At 58.5% G+C, this 14,742-nt stretch overlaps 1 protein-coding gene across 3 annotated transcripts in view; it reads right to left on the bottom strand.

Annotated features, from left to right (window-relative positions):
- Window positions 1-14,742, bottom strand: part of Kcnip3 (potassium voltage-gated channel interacting protein 3) — a 75,491-nt gene that overhangs the window by 22,809 nt on the left and 37,940 nt on the right. Inside the window, exon 1 of one of the 3 annotated variants that reach the window (XM_071601898.1) lies at window positions 10,118-10,703. The exons of 1 other annotated variant lie outside the window; for it this stretch is intronic. In XM_071601898.1, coding sequence (XP_071457999.1) covers window positions 10,118-10,220 — 103 coding nt within the window. In that variant the 5' untranslated portion in view covers window positions 10,221-10,703. Of the gene's footprint in view, window positions 1-10,117; window positions 10,704-14,742 lie in introns of those variants that run through there. One more of the 3 variants, XM_027919802.2, reaches the window with a different exon arrangement.

Below are 14,742 nucleotides of genomic sequence, written 5' to 3' on the forward strand. Positions count from 1 at the left end.
CCTGACCCCTTCTCCCCTGTCCACAGCCCCACCCAGGCCCGGGCTCCAGCGCCACCTCTTCTGCCTGGATCCCTCCAGCCTATTCTTCCCGGGACACTGGAGGAGCCGTTGAATACACACCAGGCCCCCTTTGCTCCACAGCGGTCCCAAGCTGACAAATCTCTATGTAGCCAATAAGTGTCCCCCCTGCTTGACCTCATCTGCCCCGTCTCGGTCCCTACTCCCTTCCCTTCAACCGCTTCGGTCTCTGATCACTCGTTCTGTAGACTGAATTCTGATTTTTGTCCCCTGCCCCCAGAGTCACAGTTAAAGCCCTCATGCTCAATGTGACTGTGTCTGGGGACAGGGTCTTCAGGAGGTCTTTGGTAAGGTTTGCCCTCCAAAGGCTTGGTCCCCAGAGGGGTGTATTGGGAGGTGCCTAGCAGGAGGTCCTTAGTCACTAGAGGAGTGTCTTCCATAGGGACTGTGGGACCCTGCCTGTCCTCTTGCTCTCTGCTCCCTGGCTGGAGCTCACAGCATGCTCCTGCCAAGATGCGCCACCCTCATCAGAGGCCCTGACCAGGATCCTGCCTCGTCCTGAACTTGAACCTTCAGAGACTGTGGGCCTGCACCTGGAGGCACTCGGGGGCCACGCTGGGTGGGTGGAGCCTCCCCTGGCAGGTGCGCGGGTCACTGCCTTGGGATTCAACTGTAGAGTCTCTGGGCAAAGCCTGCAGATGTCCCAGGCCCCAGCCCTCCCTGTGGCTTGCCCCCGTTGGGCATGGCAGGGTCCAGAGAGAGAGCTGGGGCTGCAAGACTCAGGCCTCTGACAGCAGGCAGGAGGGTCAAAGGGCAGTCTGGGAAGAGGGTCTAAGGTGAGCCAAGTGGGTGTGGTATGGGAGCCACCAAGTCCCCAAAGCTGGGAAGGTTTGTCTGGCCTCCTTTCCAGAACGGCCTCCTTGGCCACGGGTGTCACAATGAACCGACACAGAGAACGGAGTGAAGGGGACCTGCAGCGAATGGGGAGAGTGCCGCTGGGCCAGGCGACACCTCACCCTGCCACAGGTGATGGCTGGTGCCGTCCACCAAGGCTGGGTTGGAAGCACCCAGCGGTGGAAGACAAGGCAGGAGGACGGCTGCCCGGCTCCTCAGTGTCACTTTAGAGTGCTGTCGGGGGGAACCACTGTCAATCAGGCCTCAGGCTCTGTACATTCAGTCTGTAGAGGTTGCTGGGACACAATGGTGACATGTGCCCACGGTCTCCCACTCGACCTTTCCCTGAGCGTGGTCCTCCTGTCCCTCTCCCTCCTTAAGGGTTTTCTTTTTTCTTTTGGTACTGGACTGGACCCAGACGGCCTTTACCACTGAGCTGCATCCCCAGTTCTTTCCTTTTTAATTTTTTATTTTGAGACAGGGGTCTTGCTGAGTTTCTGAGGCTGGCCTTGACCTTGCAGTCCTCCTGCTCTGGCCTCCTGAGTCGCTGGGAGGGCCGGCGTGTCCCAGCCTTTTCTTGATATTTTAAAGTTCAATGTCCCAAAGTCATATAATAACCTGACAGATGGCAAGCTGGGCTTTCTTTCAGGATGTAAAAGTCCCAGTCCAGTTCCTGTCCTGTACCCCATTGCCCTCTCTATTCGAGACCTGCCATCAGGTGGATCCCCATCTTTGATTTAGTGAGCTGAGAGGCATAGTGCTGGGCCTGGGTGTTCTGGGCCCACCCCCCACCCCCGATGGCTGAGCTCAGCAAAGCTTCTCTGGGCTGCCCTGTGGGCCTTCTGCAGCTTGTCCCCGGCAGGGAGAAAGCACAGACTGCAGACTCCCCCAGCCTCCTCCTGAGCCCCCCGTCCCCGCCTGCCATCGCCCATCCTCGCCCTCTGAGGCAAACTCCAAGCACCCTCTGCACTCACTGCCCCCAGCCCTCTGGAGCCCGGCTGTTCATGTGGTCCCCTCACCACCCCTCCCCAGAGCTGCTGGGCACGGTCCCCCAGGTGCACAGCAGCACATTCACAGTCACCTGTGTGCAGCCTGGCACACGCTCTGCCCGGGGCTCCAGGGCAGGGCCAGGTGTGTGCAGGTGAACCTGGTATTTCAGAAAGCGTCCATGTGATCACCGAGACAAGACCCACCAACTTCCTTACAGCCATTTTACCTTTCAGTGCAAGGTTTAGTCTGATTTACTGATGGGAGGCCCCGGAACCCTTGCAATCTTGGAGCCTCTGAGGGCCTTAACGTGGTCCCTAGTTGGTGACTTAACACCATACCCGTCCCAGTGACCGTGCATTGTGGAGGAGGGCTGGGTGACTTTGTAGGTCCTCTGGGGACCTGACTGCCACCCCAGGAGCCCAGCCTCTTAGGGCTGAGTGGGTTTGGGCCCACCCCACTGGGGCCTCTGGGTGACAACAGTTCACAGGGCTTGGGGAAGAGAAGGAGCATGCACTGAAGGGGGCTCCCCACTCCTGCCTGGGCTGGTGGGCCTCAGCCCTCACTTTGATTTTGCTAGTCAGGTGACTCCTGGGTCCCACAGAGAAGTCCCAGAACTGCTGTGGGATGAGGGGAGACTGGGACAAAACTCCCTTTTCAGACTAGGTTGCCCCTTACCAGTCCAGAGGCCCTGGACTTCTTTTTTATATATATATATATATTTTTTAAAGAGAGAGTGAGAGAGAGAGAGAGAGAGAGAGAATTTTTTAACATTTATTTTTTAGTTTTCAGCGGACACAACATCTTTGTTTGTATGTGGTGCTGAGGATCGAACCCGGGTCGCACGCATGCCAGGAGAGCGCGCTACCGCTTGAGCCACATCCCCAGCCCGACCCTGGACTTCTAAGTAAGAATTCTGTGTTAGTCAGCTTTCCATTATTGTGACAAACTACCTGAGACAAACAACATATAAGCAGGAAACGTTTAAAATCTTGGTTCATGGTTTCAGAGGTTTCAGTCCATGGACACGTGGCCCTTGTCGCTCCGGGCCTGTGGCAGCACAGGACAACATGGTCAGAGCACACAACTGAGGAGGCTGCTCACCTCAGATAGCCAGGAAGTGAAAAGAGAGGAAGGGAAAGGGCAGGGTCCCAATCTTCCCCTCAAAGACACACCCCAATGACCTAACTTCCTCTCACGAGGCCCCACCCACTAAATGTTCCTCCGCCTCTCAGTAGTGCCACAGGCTATGACAAGGCCTTTAACACCTGGCCTTTGGGGGACATTCCAGACCCAACTGTAGCAACCTCCTTTGAAAATCTGTGGCTAAATGCCTTGAATCCACAACCGGGGTCAAGGTGCTGGACAGTAGAGTCTGACATGGGGAAGTAGGGGGCCTTGCCATGTCCCCCAGCCTCCAGCAGCACGAGACTCACACCATCTTCTAGAATCACCTCAAGACAGAGCCCTCTCCTCCAGGGACCTGACCCCACAGAGAGAAAGGAAGCCCCCTGACCTGAGGACGGCCTGCAAGGGTCTCCCTGCGCCCCCTGCCTTCAACTGTAGACTGTGACACGAGGCTGTGGTGGACTTGAGCTGGGACAGTCTGGGCAAGAAAGGAGGAGAGCTTGCGCCTCCGTGCACCCGCTCTGCCCAGCCCCATCCTGCGAGCTCAGCACACGATTGCCACAGTGGGTCCTCACAGGGGCTCCCCAGGGAGACTTCTCCCACTCTGGATTTGAACCCAGGTAGCTGGCTCCACTTTGGGCTCCTGACAGCTGTTCTAGACTGTTCTAGAAAGACTGGCACATGTGCCCAGTGGTTCCCTGGCCCTCAGAGCAACATCCAGGGCAGGTGCCCCAGCATTCTGGAAGGTCCTGGCTCTGCCATTCTCTGGCTGGGCAACCTCAGGAGAGTCCCTCATTAGCATTGAGCCTCGGTTTTCTAATCTCTAAAATAGGCCTGCTGATGAGCACAAAGTTCGGACAGGCCCAAAGTGTCAGACACAGAGAGGTAATCACTAGACACTCATTGACGTCAGCAAGTCAGTCCTGGAAACTCAGCCTGAGGAGCTGCCGGAGTCCTGAGGGCCTTGCAGTTTACAAATGGTGGTGGATGCTGCATGGAGAGGGCATCCAGGGCGCTCCGAGCAGCACCACTGGTGACTTAGGCTGTTTTCTGTTGCTGTAACAAAATACTTGAGGCTGGGTAATTTTATGAAGAGGTTTGTTTGGTTTGTGATTCTGGAGGATCCAAACGGCATGGTACCAGGGTCCTGGTGAGGGTCCTCCTGGCTGTGTCACAACATGGCCGAGAAGCAGAAAGGAGACTGGCCCCATAGGGAAGAGATTACATGGTGAGACAGGAAGCTAGAAGGTCTCAGGGCCAGGCTTGCTCTTATACTCTGTGGGAACTGACCAGGATCCTGGGAGAATTCACTAACCCTGCTGAGGACGGCGACCCCGTGACCTAACCCTCTTCCATTAGCCCCTACCTCTGAAGGTCCCACCACCTCCACGCCAACACACAGGACCACGCCTCAGGCACGTGAACTTTGCAGGGACCACCTCCCCTGTCTCCACACCAGCTGGAGGGACCCTCCCCTCAGAGGCCACCTTCCCAGGGGTCACTTCCCAGCAATCACTTCCCCTCCTGGTGGCCTCGCCCTCTGGGCACACAGTGGGTGCCTGGAATGTCTGTGCCAAGAGCAGCATTCAATTTCCATTTACTCAATGCCATGGTTTGGAGGTGGCCCGAATGTGACCCCAAGCCTTTGCGTGTTGAAATCAATGTCCACTGTGAGACAGTGAGAGGTGGAGACTTTATGTGACTCTGGTGTTCGGAATGGGGCCTTGGGGAGGTGAATAGGATTAGTTAAGGTCACCAGGATGTTGTCCCAGGATTGAATCCTGGTGGCTTTAAAAGAAGAGGGAGAGACTGGAAGGGACACATACACACATGTGCTCCCTGTCTCTTGCCATCTTGTGCCACCTTGGGACTCTGCCAGCAAGAAGGCCATCACTAGATGTGGGCCCTTGACCTTGCAGTTTCATAACCGTGAGCCAAAATAAACCTGTGTGACTTGCCCAGTCTGTGGTATTGTTATTGGCAGCAGAGGACGGACCCATACGCTCAATGCTGGCCGCTGGCCAGGCCACGCTGGGCATGCTCAGAGGCCATCAGTATATAGACACAGTCCCAGCTGCCCTCAGAGGCCACAGGCGGTGGGGACGTGATCGTGGAAAATTTGAGGGCGGTGTCATCTAACACAACCTCAAGGGGCAGGTGGTGGGGGGATCAGGGAAAGTCCCTGAGTGGCCGGGGCCTCACGTGTAGAGGAGGAAGAGGAGCTCAGGGAGCAATGACTGGCCCCAGGGAAGCTGCTGTCCCAGCCCTTCAGCCTGCTCCTCAACTTAGACTCTACTGTCTTTTGGGCCGGAAGCTTCCCTGTGGTGGGGGCACCTAGTGGGTGAGTCCGGTGGACCCTATGGGGACTCAGTTCCAGCCAGCTCGGGGTGTGAGTCTGCCGGTGGTCCCCAAGGCAGACGGGCTGTGTCTCTGATCCCCACCACCCCTCCAGGTGGGAAGCGTCTCTTCTTCTCCCTCTCCCTATGGCCTTGCCTCCCTGTGGTGGTCTTGACCCTGTGGAGGGTCAGGGTCTGGGGAGGCCCTGACCAGCCAACTAGGAGCAGGATGATCTGACTTGGAGGGCAAGGGACGGAGGGCTGATGGGCTCCAGGATTCCAGGGAGGCTCTACTAGGTCTGCTGGTGGCTCCTGTCTCCAGATGACCTGGGGCCTCAGATGTTGATTTGGGGGCCAACAACCACCTCATCAGCAGCACCTGACCTGGGGTTGGAGGACACCCCTTCCTCCCCCGGCCTCCCTTCCTCCTCTCGGCTTCCAGAACATGGCTCTCCATGGCGTTCCTATGACCTTTGGGCCTCTTTATTCCTCCCTTAGCCCTGGAAGCCCCAGTGTTGAGTCCCTGACACGGTCTCTTTTCCATCTCACACACCCCCGTGGTGACCCCCCGGCCCCAGTCTCATGGTGCCGTGTCCCCACCGGAGGCTATTGGTTTGTGAATTTCTCTTTCTAGTCCATGAAGCTCCCCTGAAGAGAGAGAGTGTCTTTCACCACCTCCTTGATGCCCCACTTGGAGTTCTGTGTTTAATAGACACGGTGTAGGCAGAGGGACAGCTCTGCGTGCCGCGATTCCTGGAACCTGTGGATGTGTTGGGTCACAGGGTGAAGGGGTGTTAAGGGTGCCAATGGAATTAAAGTTGCAAACCAGCTGGCTTTAAAACAGGGAAGAATCCTGGGTGTCCAGGTGGGCCCAGCAAAATTACATGGGCCTTCAATAGCAGAGGAGGAACCAGGTGTGGTGCCCACCTGTAATCCCAACGACTCAGGAGGCAGAGGCAGGAGGACTGCAAGTTCAAGGCCAGTCTCAACAATTCCGTAAGGTCCTAAATAACTTAGTGAGACCCCGTATCATAAATAAATAAATAAACAAATAAATAAAAAGGCTGGGATGGAGCTCAATGGTAAAGTGCCCTGGGCTCAATCTCCAGTATTTCACCCCCCCAAAAAATAAACTGAAGGAGGAAATCCCCTCTTCCTCGAGTCCCATGGAAATCCTACCAGCGCTGCCTCAGCAATGGAGCCAAAAGCTGTCTCCACCTCCCCACCCCACACCACCCCCTCCTGGAGGGCTGCACAGGGCTTGCACTGGGGCTTCCAACCCAAACTCTGCTACCCTGCAACAGGGTGGCCAGGGAGCCCTGTTAAAATTCAAGGTCACCTCCCTCCTGTGCTTGGGACCTTCCAAGAGCTCTAGTTTTCTCTAAGAATAAGAACCAGTGTCCTTAAGGAGGCTCATGTCCAGACAGAGCAGGGGTCATCAACCTTGGGTGTGTCCCAGTGACTCTTGGGTAAAAGACAGCCGCTGGTCCCATACCTGGACCCCAGAGGTTCGGGTGGAGGCCTAGGGGCAACTTCCCAACAAGCCCCTGGGTGCTGCTGCTGTTGCACTGGGGAGCACACTTTGAGAAACGCTACCCTGGAGGGCCTGGCCCCTGTGGCTGCACGTGCGTCTCCCAAGAAGCTTATACAATCCCAGTGTCTGGGCTCCAGCCGGAGACTCGGGGCTCAATGCCCCACAGTATTTATTTAAGGCTCACCAGGTGATTATGATGACTGACCCACTAAGAAGCGAGGCCCACAGGTCCCGGGCAGCCTCCGCCATCTCCCTTGCCGCGGGTCCCCACTCCCTGCTCTGGCCACATGGAACCCTGTGGACACCCAGTGCCCCCCACTTCCCAGCCTCTGCGCTCTCTGCAGCAGATCCTCTCCTGCATTCAGAGGCCTCCTGTGCCCCTCTGGCCAGCAGCTCTCACACACCTGGCCCCAGGTTCATGGGCAGGGGCTGAGGCACTGGGACAGAGCAGGTTCCAGTCCTCCTTCCTTATTGGCAAGAGTCCCTCCTGAATCCATGGAGCTGCATCAAGCTGCTGCCCGGTACCAGTCTCTGTTGCAGACCCAGGAAGTAGAGTGAGCAGGACAGAGTCCCTGTCCCCACGTGGCTGGCCACAGACTGACAAATAAACTGAGTATCCAGTACCGTAAGGTGGGTCGGGGCTGGGAGGAAAACTCAGGTTTGAGGGAATTTAGGTTCCTGCAGGAGAGTGGGATGTCACCAGCACGTCAGAGTGGCTGGGGCCCCACACCCTCTGCCATGGTCTCAAGCAGGCGTCTATGGCTCAGGGGCGAGACTCACACCCCGTGGGAACACGAGCCCTCCGAGAATCCTACTTCAATACTCAGGAAGACAGACAGACGAACCACACCACACCATGTCTACAACTTCCCTGGCCTCAGGACCTCCGTGGGCCTCCCGGGCCCAGACTCCACTGTTAAGCTTGGAGTGTCAGGCACCCCGAGAATCCCGAGCCCCTCAGCCCTGCCCGGGCAGCCTCCGGGTCCCAAAGCTTGGGAGGGATCTCCTCGATGGCCCTCTGGCTGTCCTGCTAGCTCCAGGCTCTTCGGTTCTGAACATCCCCAGGGACTCGTGGCTCTGATTTCTTGCAGACGAGAACCACGGAGGCTGAGAGAGGACAAGGGACCCAGGGAACCACACAGGCGCAAGCTTGCAGTGGTCCTGAGGGACCAGCCCCCTTCCTGCCCCCAGTGGCACTGAGAGCAGTTCACGGCCAGGTGGATGGGACAGCCCAGGCTCCTTGCAGCTCATCTGACAGTCCCTTAGACACTGCCCAGCCATTGGGTGCTTCCTGGCCCCTGGCTGGCACTGTTCCCCATCAACACAGAACATCTAGAACTCACAACTCCCCCTCTCTGACCTAAGCAGGAGGGCGGCTGGCTGAGCAAGAGCGTGTTTTCAACCACGAATCCGTTCTATTATTACAAGCAATCAATCACTCCTTGCTAGTTACGGCTGAGAGTAATGGTTCACAAAGTCTGCGCGCCGACTCACGCCTGTTGTGGTCCCCGCAGGCAGGAAGCATTACTGGCCCATTTAACAGATGGTGCAACTGAGGCTCAGCATGGTGAAGGGACATCACACCGAGTCTTTGAGGATAATAGGACCCCAGCTCAGGCCTGGCTCTGTTAGGCTCTGGACTCTCCCAATTGTTTCAAAACCCCAGAACTCCGAGGAGCACACGTGAGCACTTAGACCACAGAAGAGAAACTTATCAGAGCTTGAAGCTGGTTTTCAGCAGGTGGCAGAAAGCCTGTGCTGTCTTGCACAGCCCTTGCACCTTGGAAATCAGCCCCTGTCCTCAGCCATCACAGAGGCAAACCTCAACCCTGCCCAGAGCTGAGAGCGAGTGGGCCCAGTTACTAGGTAAAGCCAGGTTAGCTGGTCCTGGTAGAAAATGGGTAGGAGGGGACAGGGGACAGAGATGCCCTGCAGGAGGCAAGACACAGCAGTGGGGAATGCTGGCCCCTGCTCCGATCCCAGGCACCTGTACAGCATTTCCCACTAAGACCCAGTCACAGATGACGCTGCCAGGGTCAGCCTCCAGCCAGCGCAGGCTCCGCTTGGGCCAATTTCCTCCCCAGCCCCCACTTAAGCTCAGGGTAGCAGCTCCCTGACCCATTCCGAGGGCTCCTTCTCTCTGGGTCTCATGAACTCACCTAGGAAAGAGGTGTGATGGAACTCCAGGGCTTCTCAGGGGCCTGGGACCGGAGGTCAGGCAAAGATCCTGCCCAGCTCTGGAGGAGAATGGAGGCAGGGCCTTCTTCCTGGCCGTGCCCTTCCCAGGGGCTCTCCAGGAGACTGCTGGGCAGCTCCGAGTCAGGGGAAGATCCTGCTCCCTCCCCTCGGGCCTCTGGCTTCCAGTGGCAAGGGCTGGAGCCTGGCAAGGTCAGCAGAGTGCTGAGGCAGGCAGGACGCCCCTCCTCCTCAGAGGCTGGAGGGAGCAAGCCAGCCCCTTTCCCACCTCCAGAGCTGCACCTGTATCTAGGGACGGATTGGAGGGGAAGTTCCCACCCCTGTGTCAGGGTCTCCTTCCTAACCAGCTGTGCCCTGGAGGGGCCCCTCCTCCTACCCTGCAAAGCCGGGCAGGGCCCTAACCATGGCTTGGGCAGCAGCTGCTCCCAGGGGCCTGTCAGGGGTCCAGGAAAGCCTCGGCCTCTGGTTTCAGAGTAGGTCTGTCTCCTCAGTTAATATTTTATTGGGACAGAAATGTGGCACTTGCAGATTTGGTTACTGATCCCCTGGGCCTGAGCTTCGCTTGAGGAGGGGGAACTAGATACCGGCTGGAGGATTGAAAGGGGCGGCCCCTCCTGCCGCAGAGGGCTCAAATCACTTGCCCTCTGCTAGGCGCCTCGGAACAAGGGTCCTTCCGGTCATATCCACCCTGTGCTACCTCCTGCCGCCGGGTGGCCCAGGCCAGGGGCGGCTGGGACCAGCGGGCCTAGGACAGCCATGCATGCACAGTCAAGGTGTCACTGGGCACTTAGCTCATATCCACCCCGAGCGCCGCAGCCCTGTCCCTTCTGGGACTCCTCAGAGCCCGAGCTTTCTCTGCTCCTTTAGTCCCAGGCCCAGCCCTCCAGAGCCAGGAGGGGGCGGCGGCGGCCGAGACCTCCAGGGCCGCTCCTCGCCAGACCCGCTAAGAAGCGGTGCAGTTGCCTCCCCACAGCCCGATGGCCCCTGGCGAAGGGCAGCGGATGGGCAGGTGGCCACGCATTACCTTCCATGGACATGGGCTCCAGGATGCCGAACTGCTTGAGGACGGCGATGAACAGTAGCACAACCACAGCCATGGCGCACAGCTCCATGCCCTGGATGCCCATGGCGCCTAGGCTTCCTGGGGCCAGGGCGCACCCCTCGCCCGCGCGCGCCGGGGCCCGTGCAGCCCGCCCGGCCTCTCGGGGTGGCGGCGGCTTACATGCCCCCGGCAGGCGGGGCTGCGGCGCTGGCGGGGCCGGGACCCCGCGGAGGGCGGCGGCGGCGATGAGCTGCACCGGCCTGGAGACTGGACTCCGCGGGGCGACCGAACCCAAGCGCAACTTTCCCAATCAGCCGGCAAACTTCGAGGCGCGGCGGCGGCGGCGCGGAGCGCAGCTCCGGAGGCCAGCGCGGGCCAGCGGCGCCTCCATGCCCGGGGCGGGCGCCGCGCCTCTGTCGCCCCCTCTCCTGCCCTGAGGGCGCGGGGCCACGGTGGCGGCAGCGGGGGTCCCGGGCGCTCCCGGCCGCCCCAGCCTTCATCGCGGCTCCCCGCGCGCTCATTGGCCTAGGCGCGGCGACCACTGGGGGAGGCGTCCCCGGCCGCCCCCTCCCCCGCCAGCCCGGGAAGGGGCGGAGGGAGGCGGCCCCGCCCCGCACGGTCCAGCCCGGGGCCGAGCCTGGCGCTTAGCCACCGCCACCCGGCCAGCCCCCGGGAGGCCACGCGGTCTGCGGTTTCACCCACCCGCCCGCTCAGGGTCGGGGCCGAGTGGCCAGGGGACTGGGGAAGCCGGGTGCCCGAGAGGAAGGGAGTCGCGGCCAGGCTCTCTGCAAGGAGTCGGGGCTCCGTGCTCCTCCGGGAGGGGTGCTGAGCCTGGCCACCGCCGGCCCGGCCTGCCCCGCCCCGCCGGCCCACGCAGGTGGCCTGCGGAGGATGCGGGAAGCCCTCTCTCCAGGGGTTATTTCCCGCAACCCTCAGCCCCCGGCCGGAGATTGAACTTGGCCATGATTTGGACCCTTTGAAAACGGAGAAGTTGATATCCAAAGTTCTTCAGTTCTGGAAACCTGCGTGCGCTCAAGGGTTTAGAAGGAAGCGCAGGCTTGGCACTAGATTCTAAGGAACTGAGTTCAAGTCCTGGCTTTGCCATGTGACCTTGGTCGAGTCCCGGACTCGCAGACTCTCGCTCTGTAAGGGACCGATCTGCCTTTCCGGCTGTGCGGAAGCGCTAGGAGTCTGAAGAGTGCTACGCGCCGGCAGCGCAAGGGCGTGCTAATTAGTTTGTGGAAGGCTTCCTTCCTGACGCGGGCTCGGGGGAGAAGGGTAGCCGCGCAAAGGACGGAGAAACGCGGAGAGGACGGGGCGTGGCAGGGCGGAGCCCGGGATGCTTGGGGCCGGGAAGCAGCGGGGCTGGAGGACTGGACCCTCGACTCTGCTGCCCTCCAGCGGGCGCCGCGCTCCGCGCGCCGCGGCTGTCCTCGCCAGACGGATTTGGAGAGCGGGAAGCGCCAGCTGTGGCGCACAAGGAAGCACACCAAGCCCTTCTTGCTTGCTCTCTTAGCGCAGGAGAAATTTCAACATCGGTCCACGCATGGGTGTGAACCCATTTGGACCCACGGCCTGAACAATCTCAGCTGCATTTCGGAGTTTTTGCTACCTATTCGGCCATTCACTCAACAGTGAGATGTACTTTGTCCCAGGTGCTGATCTGGTGATCCCTGTGGGGTGACAACTATTTCGTGAGGCTGCTGAGGGCTCTCTTGGAACCAGTGTATCTGGTCCAAGCTTTTGGGTTTACTTGTAATCCTTCAGGACTCCCCTAGAGGGCATTCCTTTTTCCCCTATTGTACAGATGAGAGAACTGAGACCCCCAGGGTGAAATACCCAGGGGGACGCGGAAGTGCCCAAGTCCTGCAGGATTCTGGAGCCGGGTCTTTCCCGATTGAAAATGACGCAGAGAGGCGCTGCAGCAGTCCAACCCACTACTTCACATGGCTTAAAAGCCCGGGTTGGGTGATATTTTTAAAGAACTATTAATGCACAGCTTTTATTTCCAGTTAATTGGATGCAGTGAGTCTCCAATGACCAAGGCAAGGGGTCTAAGCAGAGACCCCTTGGTCCTTCTTGGTCCTGAGTGCCTCACTGCTTGAGGGCTTCAAGAGGTCTTTTGACTCTCACAGGAAGGACTGAGGGACAGCCTGGACCCATGCTGTTCAAGGGACCCATCCCTGAAAACAGCCCAGCAAGCCCATCCCCTCCAAGCTCTCCTGGGGTGGGGGACAGCCCCTCCCCCAGAGAAGACGGGACTGTTTGAGCATTCAACTTGCTAACATATTTAAAAGTCTAAAAAGATTAAAGGATCTTTTGCAATCTAATTTACATACTGGAGTGCAGAGCAAAATGTAGCCCATGTCCCAGCTAGTTACCATGGACCCTAAGTCAATGACTTGGTTGACAGCCCAATAGTACTTTGTGTCCCCAAACCTCAGTTTCCTCATCCATAAAATGGGAACAAGAATTCACCTCTCCAGGGGCTTGTAAAGGATTGAATGTGACAACTAGCATGGGACAGGGGCTCTGATGGCCCTTCATAATGTACCCTCAGAGCTGGATGTGCTCAGCTGTGCAGGGTGATGCGTGTGCCAAGTGAGGGAGAGAACCCAACATGCAAAGGAAACCATCTTGGGGTTCTTCCAAGTCTGGCACCCATCCACTTCCCCTGCCTCAGTTTCCCTTGTGCTCTGAGCATCTTCCCAGTCCCAGCAAAAGCTCAATGATGGCCCATAAACACTGAGCTATAAACGAGACATCGATCCCCTGCTCTGTGGTGTAAAATATTAACGACGCCTAAGTGGATAGCAGGCCCGAGAGCAGAACGTCCGCTTGGTATCAGCAGCCTGGGCTGCAGGCCTAATGGATGGGCTGATCCCTGCTCACTCCTAGCTCAGGGCCCATCAGCTCTGGGGCTCACCCAGGCCCACTGATGCTCCTGCCACATTCCCCTTCCCCAGAACCTGGAGAAAGTGCCGCAGACAGGTCCCAAGCCCCGTGCTTCCTTGACCCACCATGAAGTGCCAGGCCAAGCCCTCCTCAGCAGCCTCTGCCACGCCCCGGGGGACTGTCTGTCCTGGCAGGCATCCGCCCCTTCCCAGCATGCTTCTGTGCCTTCCTGGGCCCACGCTCAGAGCTGATGGTTCCACTGTCTTGAGGGAAGGGTCGGGGTGGGGATGGGGTTAAGAGCTGCCTTGGAGGTGGAAACAGATAAGGGGCAATGTGGGGGTCAGGGAAGGCCAGGGCTGGGAGCCCTCCCTTGAAAACCTCAGGAGTGCTCTGCATCCTGGTCTCCTTCAGGAAGTTGTCACTGGAAGGTGCTGGGGGACTCCCAACATAGGCTTACACCCCACCCCTAAGGTCATGGTCTTTTTGCCTGGGACGTTGAAGTAGCCAGGCCAGTGCTGCCTCCAGGAACCCACCCAGGTTACAGCAGCCCAGCTCAGCCCTGTCTCTGAGCGCCCACGGCCTCTGCTGCCTGGGCCACCATTCCTCCCAGCACTTTGGTCATCTGAGTGCAACATCTCCTCCCATGTTGTCCCGTGTAGCCTCTGTCTCACTACAGCAGTGGTGTCTGTCCCTTGAGGCAGGAGGGGGCCGACTGAAATTCATTGGTCCCTCCACGCTCCTTCTTGGTCCTGAGGGCCTCACTGCTTGAGGGCTTCAAGAGGTCTTTTGACTCTCACAGGAAGGACTGAGGGACAGCCTGGACCCATGCTGTTCAAGGGGCCCATCCCTGAAAACAGCCCAGCAAGCCCATCCCCTCCAAGCTCTCCTGGGGTGGGGGACAGCCCCTCCCCCAGTTCTAGTACATTCTACTGGGCAAAGCAGATATTATCCAATTTGTTTATCCTTCTCATTTTTCATAGAAACCAGACAAGAATGCCCAAGAGTGGAATTTCACACCGCCAAGAAATGCCTCTAGGACCTTCCCCCTGATGTCCCCAGGCACCCAGGCACACCAAGAGCCAAGCTGGCTTCCTCAATCCTGTAGCTTCCCCAGCCTCTCCAGCTCTGTGGCTCAGGCCCTAGCGCCGGCTCATACCCTGGAATCCACCTGTCCCCCACTGTGCCCAGTCTATCATGAAGCTCTGGCACCGTGTCCCCTTGACCATTCTCCCATGCCCACCAGCCTGGCCACACCATCTCATGGACTCCCAACATTGATCCCCAATTTCCCGTCCACCTCACTCCTGTCCTCCTATCTCTGCATTCAGCAACTAAAGCCCTCATCTCAAGATGCACATCAGATCTTGTCCCTCCTGTTTGACCTCCAGTGGCCTCTGACTCAATGCTGGCTGCTCAGCCTTCCCCAAGACCATCCCGGATTTGGTAATCGCAACTAATTTCTCTTGTAGAGCCCCTGCCAGGCTGCTCCATGCCACCCTGTACTGCCACCATGATCAGCTCATGGATGGGCACTGGATGGGAGCCAGACCAGGAGATCCCTCCATGGATTGGCTCTGGGACAGTCCCTCAAGTGTTAAGAGGAAAACTCTCCCACCCCACTGCAGGGACCCCAGGATTCCTCAGCACATGTCTCCTGATTCCAGGGGGGTGCAGTTATTGTTGGGCCATGGGGTGGGCCAGGGGTGGGCCAT

The sequence above is a fragment of the Marmota flaviventris genome, chromosome 14 (assembly GCF_047511675.1).
Source record: "Marmota flaviventris isolate mMarFla1 chromosome 14, mMarFla1.hap1, whole genome shotgun sequence".
NCBI classification, from domain to species: Eukaryota; Metazoa; Chordata; class Mammalia; order Rodentia; family Sciuridae; genus Marmota; species Marmota flaviventris.